The sequence below is a fragment of the Oncorhynchus tshawytscha genome, unplaced genomic scaffold (assembly GCF_018296145.1).
Source record: "Oncorhynchus tshawytscha isolate Ot180627B unplaced genomic scaffold, Otsh_v2.0 Un_contig_7337_pilon_pilon, whole genome shotgun sequence".
NCBI lineage: Eukaryota > Metazoa > Chordata > Actinopteri > Salmoniformes > Salmonidae > Oncorhynchus > Oncorhynchus tshawytscha.
The window spans coordinates 26,243-48,256 of NW_024609064.1; the positions used below are offsets into that span (position 1 = coordinate 26,243).

Below are 22,014 nucleotides of genomic sequence, written 5' to 3' on the forward strand. Positions count from 1 at the left end.
TTACTGGACCATGTTTATATCATGTGGATGTTGTTTAGTTTGTCAGACTGTTTACTGGACCATGTTTATATCATGTGGATGTTGTTTAGTTTGTCAGACTGTTTACTGAACCATGTTTATATCATGTGGATGTTGTTTAGTTTGTCAGACTGTTTACTGACCATGTTTATATCATGTGGATGTTGTTTAGTTTGTCAGACTGTTTATATCATGTGGATGTTGTTTAGTTTGTCAGACTGTTTGTATCATGTGGATGTTGTTTAGTTTGTCAGACTGTTTACTGGACCATGTTTATATCATGTGGATGTTGTTTCGTTTGTCAGACTGTTTACTGGACCATGTTTATATTATGTGGATGTTGTTTAGTTTGTCAGACTGTTTATATCATGTGGATGTTGTTTAGTTTGTCAGACTGTTTGTATCATGTGGATGTTGTTTAGTTTGTCAGACTGTTTACTGGACCATGTTTATATCATGTAGATGTTGTTTAGTTTGTCAGACTGTTTGTATCATGTGGATGTTGTTTAGTTTGTTAATGAATACACTTGAATAAAAATGCTGTACATCTTTCAGGATTTTTTATTTTTATTTTTATTTAACCTTTATTTAACTAGGCAAGTCAGTTAAGAACAAATTCTTATTTTCAATGGCGGCCTAGGAACAGTGGTTAACTGCCTGTTCAGGGGCAGAACTGCCTGTCAGCTCGGGGATTTGAACTTGCAACCTTCCGTTTACTAGTCCAACACTCTAACCACTAGGCTACCCTGCCACCCCGATAAAAAAACTTGTGCTAAATTACTGTATTGTAAAGGGACAATATCACCACTAAATTACTGTGTTGTAAAGGGACAATATCACCACTAAATGATTGTATTGTAAAGGGACAGTATCACCACTAAATTACTGTGTTGTAAAGGGACAGTATCACCACTAAATCCCTATAGAAGACAGTAGTCAATAATATCACCACTAAATTACTGTGTTGTAAAGGGACAATATCACCACTAAATTACTGTGTTGTAAAGGGACAATATCACCACTAAATTACTGTATTGTAAAGGGACAATATCACCACTAAATTACTGTATTGTAAAGGGACAATATCACCACTAAATTACTGTATTGTAAAGGGACAATATCAACACTAAATGACTGTGTTGTAAAGGGACAGTATCACCACTAAATCCCTACAGAAGACAGTAGTCAAGTCAAGGGTGAAATATAGGAAACATGTCAACTGTTTTGTATGAAGGGGTGAAATATATGAATAATGTCAACTATTTTGTATGAAGGGATGAATAGAGAAACCTTGATATGAGTGGTGGCCACAATACTGAAATCCTCATGAGGGGTCAGAGCATGTTCTGAGTACGTAAGAGTGCAGGTCAGATAGAGCAACGTCAGCATGGTAAAGGGTAGAGGGACCAGAGCAGAGGGACCAGAGCATGGTAAAGGGACCAGAGCATGGTAAAGAGACCAGAGCATGGTAAAGGGACCAGAGCATGGTAAAGGGGCCAGAGCATGGTAAAGGGGCCAGAGCATGGTAAAGGGGCCAGAGCATGGTAAAGGGGCCAGAGGGACCAGAGCATGGAAAAGGGACCAGAGGATGGTAAAGGGACCAGAGCATGGTAAAGGGACCAGAGGGACCAGAGCATGGTAAAGGGACCAGAGGGACCAGAGCATGGTAAAGGGACCAGAGCGACCAGAGCATGGTAAAGGGACCAGAGGGACCAGAGCATGGTAAAGGGACCAGAGGGACCAGAGCATGGTAAAGGGACCAGAGCATGGTAAAGGGGCCAGAGGGACCAGAGCATGGTAAAGGGACCAGAGCATGGTAAAGGGACCAGAGCATGGTAAAGGGGCCAGAGCATGGTAAAGGGACCAGAGGGACCAGAGCATGGTAAAGGGACCAGAGGATGGTAAAGGGGCCAGAGGGACCAGAGCATGGTAAAGGGACCAGAGCATGGTAAAGGGGCCAGAGCATGGTAAAGGGACCAGAGGGACCAGAGCATGGTAAAGGGACCAGAGGGACCAGAGCATGGTAAAGGGACCAGAGCATGGTAAAGGGGCCAGAGGGACCAGAGCATGGTAAAGGGACCAGAGGGACCAGAGCATGGTAAAGGGACCAGAGCATGGTAAAGGGACCAGAGCATGGTAAAGGGGCCAGAGAATGGTAAAGGGACCAGAGGGACCAGAGCATGGTAAAGGGACCAGAGGGACCAGAGCATGGTAAAGGGACCAGAGCATGGTAAAGGGGCCAGAGGGACCAGAGCATGGTAAAGGGACCAGAACATGGTAAAGGGACCAGAGCATGGTAAAGGGGCCAGAGCATGGTAAAGGAGCCAGAGCATGGTAAAGGGGCCAGAGGGACCAGAGCATGGTAAAGGGACCAGAGCATGGTAAAGGGGCCAGAGGGACCAGAGCATGGTAAAGGGGCCAGAGCATGGTAAAGGGACCAGAGCATGGTAAAGGGACCAGAGGGACCAGAGCATGGTAAAGGGACCAGAGCATGGTAAAGAGACCAGAGCATGGTAAAGGGACCAGAGGGACCAGAGCATGGTAAAGGGACCAGAGCAACCAGAGCATGGTAAAGGGACCAGAGGGAACAGAGCATGGTAAAGGGACCAGAGGGACCAGAGCATGGTAAAGGGACCAGAGCATGGTAAAGGGGCCAGAGGGACCAGAGCATGGTAAAGGGACCAGAGCATGGTAAAGGGGCCAGAGCATGGTAAAGGGACCAGAGGGACCAGAGCATGGTAAAGGGACCAGAGGATGGTAAAGGGGCCAGAGGGACCAGAGCATGGTAAAGGGACCAGAGCATGGTAAAGGGGCCAGAGCATGGTAAAGGGACCAGGGACCAGAGCATGGTAAAGGACCAGACCAGAGCATGGTAAAGGGACCAGAGCATGGTAAAGGGACCAGAGGGACCAGAGCATGGTAAAGGGACCAGAGGGGTAAAGGGACCAGAGCATGGTAAAGGGGCCAGAGGGACCAGAGCATGGTAAAGGGACCAGAGGGACCAGAGCATGGTAAAGGGACCAGAGCATGGTAAAGGGACCAGAGCATGGTAAAGGGACCAGAGCATGGTAAAGGGGCCAGAGCATGGTAAAGGGGCCAGAGCATGGTAAAGGGGCCAGAGCATGGTAAAGGGACCAGAGGGACCAGAGCATGTTAAAGGGACCAGAGGGACCAGAGCATGGTAAAGGGACCAGACTATGGTAAAGGGACCAGAGCATGGTAAAGGGACCAGAGCATAGTAAAGGGACCAGAGCATGGTAAAGGGACCAGAGGGACCAGAGCATGGTAAAGGGACCAGAGGGACCAGAGCATGGTAAAGGGACCAGAGCATGGTAAAGGGACCAGAGCATGGTAAAGGGACCAGAGGGACCAGAGCATGGTAAAGGGACCAGAGAATGGTAAAGGGGCCAGAGATAGGTAAAGGGACCAGAAGGACCAGAGCATGGTAGTTAGACTTGGGAGTTAGACTTCCGGCGTGGGAGTTAGACATGGGAGTTAGACTTCCGGCGCCGACAGAGATGGCCGCCTCGCTTCGCGTTCCTAGGAAACTGTGCAGTTTTTTGTTTTTTACGTGTTATTTCTTACACTAGTACCCCAGGTCATCTTAGGTTTCATTACATACAGCCGAGAAGAACTACTGAATATAAGATCAGCGTCAACTCACCATCAGTACGACCAAGAATATGTTTTTCGCGACGCGGATCCTGTGTTCTGCCTTACAACCAGGACAACGGAGTGGATTACAGGCAGCGACCCAAAAAACGACTCAGAAAAAGAGGGAAACGAAGCGGTCTTCTGGTCAGACTCCGGAGACGGGCACACTGTGCACCACTCCCTAGCATTCTTCTTGCCAATGTCCAGTCTCTTGACAACAAGGTTGATGAAATCCGAGCAAGGGTAGCATTCCAGAGGGACATCAGAGACTGTAACGTTCTCTGCTTCACGGAAACATGGCTAACTGGAGAGACGCTATCCGAAGCGGTGCAGCCAGCGGGTTTCTCCACGCAACGCGCCGACAGAAACAAACATCTTTCTGGTAAGAAGAGGGGCGGGGGCGTATGCCTCATGGCCAACGTGACATGGTGTGATGAAAGAAACATACAGGAACTCAAATCCTTCTGTTCACCTGATTTAGAATTCCTCACAATCAAATGTAGACCGCATTATCTACCAAGAGAATTCTCTTCGATTATAATCACAGCCGTATATATCCCCCCAAGCAGAAACATCGATGGCTCTGAACGAACTTTATTTAACTCTCTGCAAACTGGAAACGATTTATCCGGAGGCTGCATTCATTGTAGCTGGGGATTTTAACAAGGCTAATCTGAAAACAAGACTCCCTAAATTTTATCAGCATATCGATTGCGCAACCAGGGGTGGAAAGACCTTGGATCATTGTTACTCTAACAATGTTACTCTAATTCCGCGACGCATATAAGGCCCTGCCCCCGCCCCCTTTCAGAAAAGCTGACCACGACTCCATTTTGTTGATCCCTGCCTACAGACAGAAACTAAAACAAGAGGCTCCCACGCTGAGGTCTGTCCAACGCTGGTCCGACCAAGCTGACTCCACACTCCAAGACTGCTTCCATCACGTGGACTGGGAGATGTTTCGTATTGCGTCAGACAACAACATTGACGAAAACGCTGATTCGGTGTGCGAGTTCATTAGAACGTGCGTTGAAGATGTCGTTCCCATAGCAACGATTAAAACATTCCCTAACCAGAAACCGTGGATTGATGGCAGCATTCGTGTGAAACTGAAGGCGCGAACCACTGCTTTTAATCAGGGCAAGGTGTCTGGTAACATGACTGAATACAAACAGTGCAGCTATTCACTCTGCAAGGCTATCAAACAAGCTAAGCGCCAGTACAGAGACAAAGTAGAATCTCAATTCAACGGCTCAGACACAAGAGGCATGTGGCAGGGTCTACAGTCAATCACGGACTACAGGAAGAAACCCAGCCCAGTCACGGACCAGGATGTCTTGCTCCCAGGCAGACTAAATAACTTTTTGCCCGCTTTGAGGACAATACAGTGCCACTGACACGGCCTGCAACGGAAACATGCGGTCTCTCCTTCACTGCAGCCGAAGTGAGTAAGACATTTAAACGTGTTAACCCTCGCAAGGCTGCAGGCCCAGACGGCATCCCCAGCCGCGCCCTCAGAGCATGCGCAGACCAGCTGGCCGGTGTGTTTACGGACATATTCAATCAATCCCTATACCAGTCTGCTGTTCCCACATGCTTCAAGAGGGCCACCATTGTTCCTGTTCCCAAGAAAGCTAAGGTAACTGAGCTAAACGACTACCGCCCCGTAGCACTCACATCCGCCATCATGAAGTGCTTTGAGAGACTAGTCAAGGACCATATCACCTCCACCCTACCTGACACCCTAGACCCACTCCAATTTGCTTACCGCCCAAATAGGTCCACAGACGATGCAATCTCAACCACACTGCACACTGCCCTAACCCATCTGGAGAAGAGGAATACCTATGTGAGAATGCTGTTCATCGACTACAGCTCGGCATTCAACACCATAGTACCCTCCAAGCTCGTCATCAAGCTCGAGACCCTGGGTCTCGACCCCGCCCTGTGCAACTGGGTACTGGACTTCCTGACGGGCCGCCCCCAGGTGGTGAGGGTAGGCAACAACATCTCCTCCCCGCTGATCCTCAACACTGGGGCCCCACAAGGGTGCGTTCTGAGCCCTCTCCTGTACTCCCTGTTCACCCACGACTGCGTGGCCACGCACGCCTCCAACTCAATCATCAAGTTTGCGGACGACACAACAGTGGTAGGCTTGATTACCAACAATGACGAGACGGCCTACAGGGAGGAGGTGAGGGCCCTCGGAGTGTGGTGTCAGGAAAATAACCTCACACTCAACGTCAACAAAACTAAGGAGATGATTGTGGACTTCAGGAAACAGCAGAGGGAACACCCCCATCCACATCGATGGAACAGTAGTGGAGAGGGTAGCAAGTTTTAAGTTCCTCGGCATACACATCACAGACAAACTGAATTGGTCCACTCACACAGACAGCATCGTGAAGAAGGCGCAGCAGCGCCTCTTCAACCTCAGGAGGCTGAAGAAATTCGGCTTGTCACCAAAAGCACTCACAAACTTCTACAGATGCACAATCGAGAGCATCCTGGCGGGCTGTATCACCGCCTGGTACGGCAACTGCTCCGCCCTCAACCGTAAGGCTCTCCAGAGGGTAGTGAGGTCTGCACAACGCATCACCGGGGCAAACTACCTGCCTTCCAGGACACCTACACCACCCGATGTTACAGGAAGGCCATAAAGATCATCAAGGACATCAACCACCCGAGCCACTGCCTGTTCACCCCACTATCATCCAGAAGGCGAGGTCAGTACAGGTGCATCAAAGCTGGGACCGAGAGACTGAAAAACAGCTTCTATCTCAAGGCCATCAGACTGTTAAACAGCCACCACTAACATTGAGTGGCTGCTGCCAACACACTGACTCAACTCCAGCCACTTTAATAATGGGAATTGATGGGAAATGATGTAAATATATCACTAGCCACTTTAAACAATGCTACCTTACTTACCCTACATTATTCATCTCATATGCATACGTAGATACTGTACTCTATATCATCGACTGCATCCTTATGTAATACATGTATCACTAGCCACTTTAACTATGCCACTTGGTTTACATACTCATCTCATATGTATATACTGTACTCGATATCATCTACTGTATCTTGCCTATGCTGCTCTGTACCATCACTCATTCATATATCCTTATGTACATATTCTTTATCCCCTTACACTGTGTATAAGACAGTAGTTTTTTGGAATTGTTAGTTAGATTACTTGTTCGTTATTACTGCATTGTCGGAACTAGAAGCACAAGCATTTCGCTACACTCGCATTAACATCTGCTAACCATGTGTATGTGACAAATGGTAAAGGGACCAGAGCATTGTAAAGGGACCAGAGGGACCAGAGCATGGTAAAGGGACCAGAGCATGGTAAAGGGACCAGAGGGACCAGAGCATTGTAAAGGGACCAGAGCATGGTAAATGGGCCAGAGCATGGTAAAGGGACCGGAGGGACCAGCGCATTGTAAAGGGACCAGAGCATGGTAAAGGGACCAGAGCATGGTAAAGGGACCAGAGCATGGTAAAGGAACCAGAGCATGGTAAAGGGACCAGAGCGTGGTAAAGGAACCAGAGGGACCAGAGCATGGTAAAGGGACCAGAGCATGGTAAAGGGACCAGAGGGACCAGAGCATGGTAAAGGAACCAGAGGGAGCAGAGCATGGTGAAGGGACCAGAGCATGGTAAAGGGGCCAGAGGGACCAGAGCATGGTAAATCACCATGAGGGATGATTGTTTCATTCACCATGATAGTTATTTGGTGAATGGATGAGTTTACTTGTCAGACAGAGTCCACTTGTTAATTGGTGAATGGATGAGTGTACCTGTTAGAGAGTCAACTTGTTAATAGGCGAATGGATGAGTTTACCTGTTAGACAGAGTCAACTTGTTAATTGGTGAATGGATGAGTTTACCTGTCAGAGAGAGAGTCAACTTGTTAATAGGTAAATGGATGAGTTTTACTCCTCTCCTCGATGGGGATCAGAAGGTGGATAATGTTGTGTGTGTTAACTGTAGAGGGGGTGATGTTGCTGGGGATCTGAAGGTGGATAAGGTGGATAATGTGTGTGTGTTAACTGTAGAGGGGGTGATGTTGCTGGGTATCTGAAGGTGGATAATGTTGTGTGTGTTAACTGTAGAGATCTGAAGGTGATGTTGCTGTAGAGGGGTGATGTTGGGTATCTGAAGGTGGATAATGTTGTGTGTGTTAACTGTAGAGGGGTGATGTTGCTGGGGATCTGAAGGTGGATAATGTTGTGTGTGTTAACTGTAGAGAGATGTTGCTGGGGGGGTGATGTTGCTGTAGAGGGGTGATGTTGCTGGGATCTGAAGGTGGATAATGTTGTGTGTGTTAACTGTAGAGGGGTGATGTTGCTGGGTATCTGAAGGTGGATAATGTTGTGTGTGTTAACTGTAGAGAGGGTGATGGAGATCTGAAAGTCTCCGGTGTGAGAGAGGCAGGTTAAAATGACCAGAGTCAGAGTCGTGCAGAAGGTGTTGTATGCTGAGGCAGTGAAGAAAGTCGAGGAGGATGGGTCACGGGGCGAGGGGGATCCTAAGAGGATCCCTGTGAGTAGTAAAATTTGTTCCAGCGCATTAGGGATCGGCCAACACTTGATTTATACTTCAGTAAAGGTTGGCTTCTTAGCATTCATAACAATGGTTATGAAACTGTACCACATCAACGGAATGTAAAAACAACAGGAAAAACTAGATGCTGTGGTGGCAACTGCAGAGATGTATTTTGGGGTATATGAAATGTTAACTTCAGAAGAGTTAGTGTGTTGAGGTGGTGGGGGTCCCATCCTATCAGACCGTCGGCATGGTGAAACGAGCAGATAGGGGTCAAAGTGTGTGAGAATGGGGTAAGTGGCTTTTTAAAAATGAGGGTAGATGGTGATGTCAAGGGGCTCTATTTAATTTCTTTCTTAGAGGAACAAGACTAATGAAGAGAATTGAATGTAGATCTTGTTTGCCTTCACCTCCCTTATCTCGCCTCACTTGCTCACATCCTATATAGACTTATATTATATTATATTTTTCTACTGTATTATTGACTGTATGTTTGTTTTACTCCATGTTGTTATATGTGTCGAACTGCTTTGCTTTATCTTGGTCAGGGTCACAGTTGTAAATGAGAACTTGTTCTGGTTAAATAAAGGTGAAATAAAAATAAATAAACTAAAAATACCGACCACGTCGGTGAACTGCCCTCTCACTCCAGTCCGGTAGGTGGCGGTGTATAAACACACACCTAACAGTTGGATGCGATCCGCCAAGAAGAAAGTCCCCGAGTCTGTAGTTGGTTCAAACCCCGGGTCAGAGGAATGACAAATGCGTGGTGCTCATAACTAGAAGTGTGTTGTTTTTGTTTATTTTTAAACGAGTTTTACTTATATAATAACGATTTAAAAAATAAAATAAAAAGCTTCCGTTAAAAATCATATGGACAAGACAACACCGTAAGAACATAATTATTTTATTTTTTTGGACCGATTTTGCCTCGTCACTTGAAATACCGTTTCAGTTTCCGCCTGAACGGGCTGCTAACCAGTTAGCATGCTAACTATCTAGCCTGTCTTCACACGAAAATAGTCAAATAACACGAACAACGCAACGACTAAACTAATACACGCAGATTCATTCCGTGTCATTTAACTCGTAAAAATAGTATTTTTACTACTTGAATCGTCGACTTTTCTGGGTTGGAAAACAACCCGTTTTAAGTGAGCTAAGTTGTTAGCCACATCACAACATAACTACCGTGAGGACGGTCACCGGGAGCCTCCCGGTCCCCGCGTCTACAGACGGACAATTATGGAAGTGAAATAACTATAATATAACCAACTCCTACATTTCATATTGTTCATTTATATATCAAATAAAACATGTCAGCCAGTGGTTTCTCCGACCTGCGGGAAAAGCTGAAGTCCATGACTCCTCACCGGGACAATTACAAAAACAGAGTTACCGATAAGGACGACAGTTACAAAAATAGGAAAGTTAAAGTTACCGACGGAGGTAGTAGTAACGGGAACGGCCGGAAGCGGAAGCACCGAGATTCCTCCGAGGATGAGGTCGAGCCTGTGGAGTCCCGTGAGCAGGTATGACCTGCTGTTGACACTGAACTTCTCTGAGATGAATCCAATTCAAAGTATGAATCAATATCTCTGTCTTTTCCCCCCACTTTCTTTCTCTCTCCCTCCATCTTTCTCTCTCCCTCCATCTTTCTCTCTCCCTCCATCTTTCTCTCTCCCTCCATCTTTCTCTCTCCCTCCATCTCTCTCTCTATCCATCTCTCTCTCCCTCCATCTCTCTCCCTCCATCTCTCTCTCCCTCCATCTCTCTCCCTCCATCTCTCTCTCTCCATCTCTCTCTCCATCCATCTCTCTCTCTCCCTCTCTCTCTCTCTCCATCTCTCTCTCTCCATCTCTCTCCCTCCATCTCTCTCTCCATCCTCCATCCATCTCTCTCCTCTCCATCTCTCTCTCTCCATCTCTCTCTCTCCATCTCCATCTCCTCTCTCTCCCTCCATCTCTCTCTCCATCTCCCTCCATCTCTCTCCCTCCATCTTCTCTCCTCTCTCTCATCTCCATCTCTCTCCCTCCATCTCTCTCTCCCTCCATCTCTCTCTCTCCATCTCTCTCTCCCTCCATCTCTCTCTCCATCTCTCTCTCCCTCCATCTCTCTCTCTCTCTCCATCTCTCTCTCCCTCCATCTCTCTCTCCCTCCATCTCTCTCTCTCCTCCATCTCTCCATCTCTCTCTCCCCATCTCTCTCCATCTCTCTCCTCCCTCCATCTCTCTCCATCTCTCTCCCTCCATCTCTCTCTCCATCTCCCTCCATCTCTCTCCATCTCTCTCCCTCCATCTCTCTCTCCATCTCTCTCTCCCTCCATCTCCCTCCATCTCTCTCCATCTCCCTCCATCTCTCTCCATCTCTCTCCCTCCATCTCTCTCTCCATCTCTCCCTCCATCTCTCTCTCTCCATCTCTCTCCCTCCATCTCTCTCCCTCCATCTTTCTCTCTCTCTCCCTCCATCTCTCTCCCTCCATCTTTCTCTCTCTCTCTCCCTCCGTCCATCTCTCTCTCCCTCCATTGCCCTCCCTCCATCTCTCTCTCCATCTCCCTCCAGGAGGCGAGGCGTGTCCAGAGTGGCATTGTTCAGGTAGAGGTCTTCTCTAAAGAGGACTGTGATGTCATTGAGGGCAAGATAAATGAGGTGGTTGCTAACGGAGAAGCGGGGCTTTACCGGGAACACACCGTAGATCGGGCACCGCTACGGAACAAATATTTCTTTGGAGAGGTGAGGTCACGCACCTGTTGTTCCTCTCTCGGCCTCTACCCCCCCCCATCTTCCTCTTTGTCTCTAACACTCCTATCTTTCTCTCCTCGCCTCTCTTTCGCTCTGTCTCCAAACCCCTTTCTTCCTCCCTCTCTTTGTCTCCAAACCCCTCTCTTCCTCCCTCTCTCTGTCTCTAAACCCCTCTCTTCCTCCTCTCTCTGTCTCTAAACCTCGTCTCGTCTTCCAGGGCTATACATACGGGGCCCAGCTAGAGAAGAGAGGACCTGGTCAGGAGAGATTGTACCCTAAAGGAGAGGTGGACGACATCCCGACCTGGGTTCACGACCTCGTCATCACTAAACTGGTCGCCAGCGGGGTCGTACCTGAAGGTAATAACTTTTAACCTCTAACATCCTGTTCGTTACTCAACCCCAGCCCACTTCCTGTCTCAGATTTTACCTTAACGTGCTCCAGCCCACTTCCTGTCTCAAATTTGACCTTAATGTGCTCCAGCCCACTTCCTGTCTCCGATTTGACCTTAACTGTGCTCCAGCCCACTTCCTGTCTCGATTTGACCTTAACTGTGCTTCCTGTCTCCTGCTTCCTGTCTCCTGTTGTTGATGTTGTTGTTGTCCTGTAGGTTTTGTGAACTCAGCGGTGATCAACGACTACCAACCAGGCGGCTGCATCGTGTCACATGTCGACCCGCTCCACATCTTCGCCCGGCCAATCGTATCCGTGTCCTTCTTCTCAGACTCGGCCCTCTGCTTCGGCTGCCGCTTCCAGTTTAAACCAATCAGAGTGTCTGAGCCCGTCCTGGAGCTTCCTGTCAGGAGAGGAAGTGTTACTGTCCTCAGGTAGGCGAGGGAGGTGGAGAGAGAGAGAGAGTGTGTGAGAGGGAGAGGTGTGATGTCATAGTGTTCTCTCTCCTCTCAGTGGCTACGCGGCTGATGACATCACCCACTGTATCCGCCCCCAGGACATCAAGGAGAGACGAGCCGTCATCATCCTCAGGAAGTATGTCTGTCACCATGACAACCAAGAGTTAGCAGGTTGACTGTGGCGTCAGGCTATTGCACTAACTCTCTCTCTCTCTCTCTCTCTCTGTCTGTGTGTGTGTGTGTGTGTCTGTCTATGGTGTGATATGGGTGTTGTGTGCAGGACGAGACCAGATGCTCCCCGTGTAGACCAGAGCCCCTCCCCTAACCCCTCCCCCCCTGAGAAACACGCCCCTCTGAAGGCCAAACGCTCTCACCGCAGAGCTGACCCAGACGCTGCACACAGGTACTCACACACTGGGAGACACACTCACACACAGGACCAGAGCCCCTCCCCTAACTCCTCCTACCTGAGATACAGGACCAGAGCCCCTCCCCTAACTCCTCCTACCTGAGATACAGGTAGTCACACACAGGACCAGAGCCCCTCCCCTAACTCCTCCTACCTGAGATACAGGACTAGAGCCCCTCCCCTAACTCCTCCTACCTGAGATACAGGACCAGAGCCCCTCCCTAACTCCTCCTACCTGAGATACAGGACTAGAGCCCCTCCCCTAACTCCTTCTACCTGAGATACAGGACTAGAGCCCCTCCCCCCTAACTCTTCTTCTCTCTCTGTCAGACCGAGGGTTCTGGAGATGGATAAGGAGGAGAATCGTCACTCCTCCTCTTCGTCCCGCCTTCATCGCCGTAGCAACAGCTCCGAGAACTACTGGAGGCGGAGCCGAGATGGCGACGTGTCACGCAAGGTCAAGATGCGGCGTCACTGAACACCGGACTGGATGGGCTCAGAGAGAGAGAGTGTGTGTGTGTGTGTGAGTGAGGGCGTTGGATCGTCAGTCTGTTAAACCCCCCCCCCTGCATGCTCGGATGGATGGAACACGCCACGAGGCTGTCAGCCAATCAGAGACTGGCCTGAGGACAGGGGGCGGGGTTACAGTAAGACTGTGGGAAGTTCTACTGTTGCTATGCTGCCAACCCCCTGTTGCTACGCTCCCCCATGTCCCATGTCCTAGTAAACAGTGTTTCTGTAGGAACTAACTCCTCCGTGGTTCAGTGGACAGAGACCCTATGGGGGAGATGAATGGTGTTTCTGTAGGAACTAACTCCTCCGTGGTTCAGTGGACAGAGACCCTATGGGGAGATGAATGGTGTTTCTGTAGGAACTAACTCCTCCGTGGTTCAGTGGACAGAGACCCTATGGGGGAGATGAATGGTGTTTCTGTAGGAACTAACTCCTCCGTGGTTCAGTGGACAGAGACCCTATGGGGGAGATGAATGGTGTTTCTGTAGGAACTAACTCCTCCGTGGTTCAGTGGACAGAGACCCTATGGGGGAGATGAATGGTGTTTCTGTAGGAACTAACTCCTCCGTGGTTCAGTGGACAGAGACCCTATGGGGGAGATGAAAGGCGTTTCTGTTGGGGATATAAAATAAGGTCTGATGACGTTTAGTTCTATGAGATGATCGGCATCTGCTAATTGTGAATTTTGAAGCATTTTTTTTAATTTGGAAAATCACATACAGGCTTCATCATTCATAAATGTCCTGTTAACTGACTGATATTATCAGAGAACCACAACGTAAAGACTTCATCATTAAGGTGATGTTAACTGACTGATATTATTATGCTAGTATAAGACCTTATTTTTCAGCGTTTATCCCCAAACCCCCTCCGTTCATTTCCCCAGTAGGAATGGCTGAACGGACCAGTAGGAATGGCTGAACGGACCAGTAGGAATGGCTGAACGGACCAGTAGGAATGGCTGAACGGACCAGTAGGAATGGCTGAACGAACCAGTAGGAATGTCATTTCCAGGTTTTTAGGTCTACAAGCTGGCCAGATCTTTCCCCATAGGGTTTGTCCGTTAGTATCTGTTCCTGGATCAGTGATCTACCCTGTCACCCTGAACCATTATAGGGAGGTAGTATCTGTTCCTGGATCAGTGATCTACCCTGTCAACCTGAACCATTATAGGGAGGTAGTATCTGTTCCTGGGTCAGTGTTCTACCCTGTCACCCTGAACCATTATAGGGAGGTAGTATCTGTTCCTGGATCAGTGTTCTACCCTGTCACCCTGAACCATTATAGGGAGGTAGTATCTGTTCCTGGGTCAGTGATCTACCCTGTCTGAACCATTATAGGGAATCATTATAGGGATCTACCCTGGTAGTATCTGTTCCTGGATCAGTGATCTACCCTGTCACCCTGAACCATTATAGGGAGGTAGTATCTGTTCCTGGTCAGTGATCTACCCTGTCACCCTGAACCATTATAGGGAGGTAGTATCTGTTCCTGGGTCAGTGATCTACCCTGTCACCCTGAACCATTATAGGGAGGTAGTATCTGTTCCTGGGTCAGTGATCTACCCTGTCACCCTGAACCATTATAGGGAGGTAGTATCTGTTCCTGGGTCAGTGTTCTACCCTGTCACCCTGAACCATTATAGGGAGGTAGTATCTGTTCCTGGATCAGTGATCTACCCTGTCACCCTGAACCATTATAGGGAGGTAGTATCTGTTCCTGGGTCAGTGATCTACCCTGTCACCCTGAACCATTATAGGGAGGTAGTATCTGGGGGGACGACAACACCTTCAGTAGTAACGCCTTGGACCAGAGCTACGTCTTCCTCTAGTGTCTCTAAGCCCCCCCCGTCCTGCATGTTACGTTGTTTACTACAGGACCTGTTGTTACAGTCACCTCTTTTACTTCATCTTTACCTTGACTTTTCCCATTGGTTGATTATAGTTATTTTATTGTTAGTTTGGGGTAGGGGGCGGGGGGCTTGTTCTCTGACAGATGCACAGCTTTTATTTCCGCTATGCTGATCAATTAGACAAATCACCAATTCTCAGGTGCTGATTTGGCCCGTAGACTTAATGAAACGTTTCAGAGGGGTGGAGAGGAGTCACGGCAGTACGTTTTTCAAACCCCCTCCTCCCTCCAGAACTTTAATTTTGAGCATCTGACGTCATTAAATACACAGGATTTAACTAAAGGGTGTAACCGTGGTTACAGCTGAACACCTGACCAGGGGCCACGTTCAGTCGCCGAAACGTTGTGAAACGTTGTGAAACGTTGTGAAACGTGAGCAGCTAGAAATGTCACGGATAGAGCCGACCACGGTTCCTTATTCTACGTCTGTCAGAGAGGCGTGTTTCTTCTACATAACATATTTCTACCTGAACGTTTTTCCACACGTTACGTCCCGCTGTAACCGTGGTAACCATGTCAACACCCCCCCTTCACCGGTCCGACCGGCCAATCAAACTTTCTGTTGCATATTCTAGAAAACATATATCTATGCTATATCCCTTTTTATTGTTCAGCTCAAACGGCATCCTGTTCCCTAGGTAACACTACTACTGGCCAGAGGGTCAGCCACCATCCTGTTCCCTAGGTAACACTACTACTGGCCAGAGGGTCAGCCACCATCCTGTTCCCTAGGTAACACTACTACTGGCCAGAGGGTCAGCCACCATCCTGTTCCCTAGGTAACACTACTACTGGCCAGAGGGGGTTCCCAGCCACCTCAGCCACCTCATCAGAACCTAATATCTAACAAATTACACAACAAACACCTAATTAACACCTAAAACATAGTGGCTAAAGTAGTGCACTATAATAGGGAACAGGGAGCCGTTCGGGAGTGGGCTGACCTCTTAGTGTCTGTTGAGATGCCATGATGATGATGATGATAACATGTATGTAACATGGTTTGTAATAAGATGTACAGTTTAAAGACCTTTATGAATGGAAGAGCTGACTGACTGGCTGGTTTACTGTCTGTTACACAGAGGAACCATGGACTGTATAACATGTCCTATTGGTACACTGTTCCCTGTGCTGTGCACTTTGCTAGACCAGGGGGTAGCAGCCCAATGGGTCCTGGTCAAACCTAGTTCACTACAGGAAGCCATTTGGGTTGCAGGTGAGTGTGGGGGGTTTGTTCAGTGAAGCCCTGTTGTAAACCTGCTGTTCAACTGACAGGGTTTATGTATAAAGAACTGTGGACTGATACATAATAGTAATGATCTGTTTAGGTTTTAGTTTAAACTGTAAAAAAAAGAACTGTTCCACAAAAATGCTTCCGTTTTAAAATAATATCTTCCTAAACTGTTTCTCTTCTTATTGGACTGAGTGGTTGTAAAGTTCTACTCCTTCTGGGAGAGGTGGACAGGACCAGAGTGGGACAGGACCAGAGTGGGACAGGACCAGAGTTAGTGGTTGTAAAGTTCTACTCCTGGGAGAGGTGGACAGGACCAGAGTGGGACAGGACCCAGAGGGACAGAACCAGAGTTAGTGGTTGTAAAGTTCTACTCCTGGGAGAATTGGACAGGCTCAATGGGACAGGTCTAGGTCCAGAGTGACAGGTTCAACGGGACAGGTCTAGGCCCAGAGTGACAGGCTCGACGGGACAAGTCTAGGTCCAGAGTGACAGGCCCAGGGTGACAGGTCTAGGTCCAGAGACCGGCTCAATGGGACAGGCCCAGAGTGACAGGCTCAACTGGACAGGTCTAGGCCCAGGCGTGACAGGCCCCGAGTGTGACAGGCCCAGAGAGTGACAGGCCCCGAGAGAGTGACAGGCCCCGAGAGAGTGTGTGACAGGCCCCGAGTGAGTGAGTGTGACAGGCCCGAGGTGTGACAGGCCCCGAGAGTGTGACAGGCCCCGAGAGTGTGACAGGTGAGAGTGTGACAGGCCCCGAAGGTGGACAGGCCCAGAGAGTGGGAGGGCAGGCCCAGAGAGGGACAGGCCCAGAGAGTGGACAGGCCCAGAGAGGGACAGGCCCGAGAGGGACAGGCCCAGAGAGGGACAGGCAGAGAGGACAGGAGAGTGTGACAGGCCCGAGAGTGTGACAGGCCCAGGTGTGCAGCTGTTCTAGCTGTTTGAAGCTCAACCCAACGGGACCCTTGACCGGTGAAAAAACCTTGGAGCTTAAATGAAATGCAGGACAAAAGGGTCAACTCTGCTCCATCATTCAATGAGTCAGATGGCTCAGTCATCACAAAACACACTGATATTGACAAGGATTTACTGATCTACTGTGTACTCTGGTGCCACAAAGAGGACTTGGTCCTTAGATGTACATGGAGAGTGAATATGAATGACATGCATGTCAATCTCTCCTGGCTCAAAGTAGAGTAGAGGTTGACTTCATCACTACTTGTTTTTGTAAGAGGTATTGCCATGCTGAATGCACTGAGCTCTCTGTTTAAGACACAAGACATGCCACCAGAGGTCTGTTTAAACTACTGGCACACAGCTCAGACACCCATTCATACCCCACAAGACATGCCACCAGAGTCTGTTTAAACTTCACAGTCCCCCAAGTCCAAGATGCCACAGACCATCCAGAACAGGGAGGCGCACAGTGCTACATAGAGCCATGACTACATGGAACTCTATTCCACATCAGGTAACTGATGCAGCAGTAGAATCACATTTAAATAACAGGTAAAAATGTTGCTGGACACAGGAAGAGTAGCTGCTGCCTTGGCAGGAACTAATGGGGATCCATAATAAACCCCAGGAAGAGTAGCTGCTGCCTTGGCAGGAACTAATGGGGATCCATAATAAACCCCAGGAAGAGTAACTGCTGCCTTGGCAGGAACTAATGGGGATCCATAATAAACCCCAGGAAGAGTAGCTGCTGCCTTGGCAGGAACTAATGGGGATCCATAATAAACCACAGGAAGAGTAACTGCTGCAGGAACTAATGGGGATCCATAATAAACCCCAGGAAGAGTAACTGCTGCCTTGGCAGGAACTAATGGGGATCCATAATAAACCCAGGAAGAGTAGCTACTGCCTTGGCAGGAACTAATGGGGATCCATAATAAACCACAGGAAGAGTAACTGCAGGAACTGATGGGGATCCATAATAAAACACAACAACAAAAATAAGATGAAAAACGCGGGATTATGTGGTAATTAATTATCAAAACCAGGTCGAATTAATGTTCTCCGCAAATTGAAAAGGTAATACCGCGTTCACGTACTAGTAAATACTAGGACACTCTGAAATGTCCAACTTGCTAACTGGTTGAACGCAGGCAAATGTATAACTACAACCAGTTAGCAGGTCGGAAATGTCCCAGTTCCGACTAAATTATCTTTTACACACAATAAATGTATGCGTGTTTTTGGGGTAAAATATAAATAAATACAACTCCCACCCCTTCAGCTGCAAAGACCCCAAACGTCAACGTCAGAACATAACGTCTCCTGCCATTGGTCCGCCTGGTTGTCAATTATATGGACAATGTAATGGGCGTGTTCCTCTGCCCAGGCGTTTCTTCCGCCTGCCAGATTTTTTATTTTATTTTTTATTAACAACAAATCAATACATAAAGCACATGAGGGAACACAAGCATATATAGATTACAAACAATGGACAATCGAGCTAGGGGGTACAATATCACATTACAATTACACAAGGACCTTAAGGGACATGCATATAGCTACAATTCTAGCAGCTTTTTTGTCCCGCCTGCCAGATCTTACAACCTAGGTATTTTTACGTGTCATCTAAGAACATTATATATATATATTTATTTATTTTTAAATCTAAGAACATTATATATGTCTATATTTAAAAAAAATATGTTTTAATATATTTTACATCTTTAATCTAAGAACATTATATGCCATCCGATGACGTGATGCGTAACGTCTGCGGGGATCCGTCCCTAGGTAACGGTAACTATGTGTGACGTCTTTTCATGGTGACAGAAAATCAAAAGACAAGATATGGTCGACTAGTCGGCTAAATAACGGTGCTTTTTATATTTTTATTTTAACAAAATGGATTGGAGTTTGAATACAATATAGCAGAAGTTGTAGATTGGTGAGTTGTCCCCGAACAGCTAAGCTAAATGATAACAACAGCTGTAGCTGGCTAACGTAATGTGGCTAACTTAACCTGCTAACGTAATGTGGCTAACTTAACTAGCTAACATAATGTGGCTAACTTAACTAGCTAACATAATGTGGCTAACTTAACTAGCTAACGTAATGTGGCTAACTTAACTAGCTAACGTAATGTGGCTAACTTAACTAGCTAACGTAATGTAGCTAACTTAACTAGCTAACGTAATGTGGCTAACTTAACTAGCTAACGTAATGTGGCTAACTTAACTAGCTAACGTAATGTGGCTAACTTAACCTGCTAACGTAATGTGGCTAACTTAGCTAGCTAACGTAATGTGGCTAACTTAACTAGCTAACGTAATGTGGCTAACTTAACTAGCTACATGGCTAACTAGTTTGTCTTGTTCGGATGCAAAACAACAGTTTTGTCCCGCCCATGTTGATATGCGGTGAGATCCGGGCCGCTGTCTTTTCACAGTAACATTACAGCGTTTTTACGAATAGTTGATTTACTGCTAACCAGCTAACCTAGCTAGTTTCAAAACAAACATTTCACTGTACGGCGCCCATCCCACCTAACCAGACCAGCTGCAATTAAACACTGGGCGAAGGGGAGATAAACAGAGACGGTGCACCTCTATTAGCTTTGTAACTACTATCTCAGGCTAGCTAGCTATCACACACGTCCTCTTAACCTTGTCAATAGATATGGCTACAGCGAGTTAGATATATCGACCCCGTTATGTTGATGTGTGTTATTGTACTAGAAAAGGGTCAACATTTGGTGAATGAATAGCTCCCTTCTCAGCTGATGCCTGGAATTTGGAATTGGACAACGTGTCTCAGGTTGCACATACTGACCCAGGGAGAATAAGTCAATATGGTCCATGGCAGATACATATGTAGAGAGTTTGGACGTTGAGATTCTGGTCCCTGGTAGTTGGTTGGTGGTTGTTATATCTGAGCAGGTCCAGGAATATACAGTAGCTGGAATATAATGTGACCTGCACAAATGGAGCTCATCTCAGTCTTTAAATAGACTGGTCTGATTCCCAAATGACACCCATTTCCCTATATAGTGCACTACTTTTGGCCAGGGCCCTAGCACCCTTTTCCCTATATAGTGCACTACATTTGGCCAGAGCCCATAGAGAATAGGGTGTCATTTGGGATGAAGTCTTGGGCTCTGTCTAGTGCCAGGGTAGCCAAGGGGACATCCAATGATCTGACTCTACTTTCTGTCAGAGTGATCTGCTGAGGCTATTTCTGTCTGCCAGGTGCAGCAGGAGATAAATATGACACCAACATAAAACGGTCACGTAGAGCTGGGAAAGGAAAGTGTGACACAGGCCTGTCAGTCAACACCAGAGATAGGACTGGTTCAGTCTCTGGGACCAGACCTGTCATATCTCTGGTGTTGACTGATAGGACTGGTTCAGTCTCTGGGACCTAGACCTGTCACCTCCTATCTCTGGTGTTGACTGACAGGACTGGTTCAGTCTCTAGGACCTAGACCTGTCACCTCCTATCTCTGGTGTTGACTGACAGGACTGGTTCAGTCTCTAGGACCTGGACCTGTCACCACCTGTCTCTGGTGTTGACTGACAGGACTGGTTCAGTCTCTAGGACCTTCTGGAGACTGAACCAGTCGTATACAGTACCAGTCAAAAGTTTGGACATTGTAGAATAATAGTGAAGGCAAAAATCATGGTTTGTGCTTAGTGGGACTATAATTTGTTTTTCAACAGGACAATGACCCAACACACCTCCAGGCTGTATAAGGGCTATTTGACCAAGAAGGAGGGTGATGGAGTGCTGCATCAGATGACCTGGCCTCCACAATCACCCGACCTCAACCCAATTGAGATGGTTTGGGATGAGTTGGACCGCAGAGTGAAGGAAAAACAGCCAACAAGTGCTCAGCATATGTGGGAACTCCTTCAAGACTGTTGTAAAAGCATTCCTCATGAAGCTGGTTGAGAGAATTCCAAGAGTGTGCAAAGCTCTCATCAAGGCAAAGGGTGGCTACTTTGAAGAATCTAACATATATTTGTTTAACACTTTTTTTATTTACTACGTGATTCCATATGTGTTATTTCATAGTTTTGATGTCTTCACTATTATTCTACAATGTAGAAAATAGTAAAAAATAAAGAAAAACCCTTGAATGAGTAGGCGTGTCTAAACTTTTGACTGGTACTGTACATTTTTTAAAATCCCAGTCGGATAAACACTCCAAACCCGACGGCTCAGAGGCGTCTGCATGGTCCTAAAGCCTCGTTTTGTATCACATTCCAATGATAAAACTGGAGGGGGACAAAAATGGCATTTCAGAATGTGGGGTGGAGGGGGGGCATGTCCCCAGTGAAGGTTACGCCCCTGCCTATACATATATATCCCTCGACAGAAACGGAAAGTCATCTCTCTCTCTCTCTCTGCTTCTTGTTTCTATCAGGTGACGCTGCCGGACAGGAAGTGATGGACTTCCGGTGGGGGAGGAGCCGGGGTGAGGAGGGCATCGCCGTGGTGATAAACTTCCTGCTGGCTAATGCCCGATTGGTCCTGGGAGTGGGAGGGGCCGCGGTGCTGGGCATCGCTACGTTGGCTGTCAAGAGGGTGAGAGAGAGAGAGAGTGTGACTTTCATCTGACTGAAAAAATCAACTAGCATCATAATTACTCATTACCGTTTTGTAGGTATTTAAGTCAGTCACAATTGACCCACAATGCATCACAGATTTTATGCACTCGAACAGGGCCTGTATGTGTGTGAGAGAGCGCATATGTGTGTGTCTGAACAATGGAAGTTCAGGTTTATAATGTGTCTGTAGTTGATAGAACGTGCAGGTTTATAATGTGTCTGTAGTTGATACAACGTGCAGGTTTATAATGTGTCTGTAGTTGATAGAACGTGCAGGTTTATAATGTGTGTGTGTCTGTAGTTGATAGAACGTGCAGGTTTATAATGTGTCTGTAGTTGATAGAACGTGCAGGTTTATAATGTGTCTGTAGTTGATAGAACGTGCAGGTTTATAATGTGTCTGTAGTTGATAGAACGTGCAGGTTTATAATGTGTCTGTCTGTAGTTGATAGAACGTGCAGGTTTATAATGTGTCTGTAGTTGATAGAACGTGCAGGTTTATAATGTGTCTGTAGTTGATAGAACGTGCAGGTTTATAATGTGTCTGTAGTTGATAGAACG

At 47.3% G+C, this 22,014-nt stretch overlaps 1 protein-coding gene and 2 long non-coding RNA genes across 3 annotated transcripts; all 3 read left to right on the forward strand.

Moving 5' to 3' along the window:
- Positions 1–9,004: 9,004 nt before the first annotated feature.
- LOC121844214 (RNA demethylase ALKBH5-like) lies at positions 9,005–13,912 on the forward strand. The gene is made up of 7 exons (XM_042314091.1): positions 9,005–9,764; positions 10,795–10,965; positions 11,192–11,333; positions 11,585–11,801; positions 11,881–11,961; positions 12,106–12,228; positions 12,565–13,912. Exons 1-7 carry the CDS (start codon positions 9,549–9,551, stop codon positions 12,710–12,712), a joined length of 1,098 nt encoding a protein of 365 aa, XP_042170025.1. The 5' UTR covers positions 9,005–9,548; the 3' UTR covers positions 12,713–13,912.
- A 206-nt stretch (positions 13,913–14,118) lies between these two features.
- LOC121844215 lies at positions 14,119–15,394 on the forward strand. Its single transcript, XR_006081890.1, has 2 exons — positions 14,119–15,296; positions 15,344–15,394. It is a non-coding gene; the product is annotated as an uncharacterized LOC121844215 (long non-coding RNA).
- Positions 15,395–18,609: 3,215 nt separating this feature from the next.
- Positions 18,610–21,660, forward strand: LOC121844216. The gene is made up of 3 exons (XR_006081891.1): positions 18,610–18,791; positions 21,270–21,430; positions 21,644–21,660. It is a non-coding gene; the product is annotated as an uncharacterized LOC121844216 (long non-coding RNA).
- The last annotated feature ends 354 nt before the right edge of the window (positions 21,661–22,014 follow it).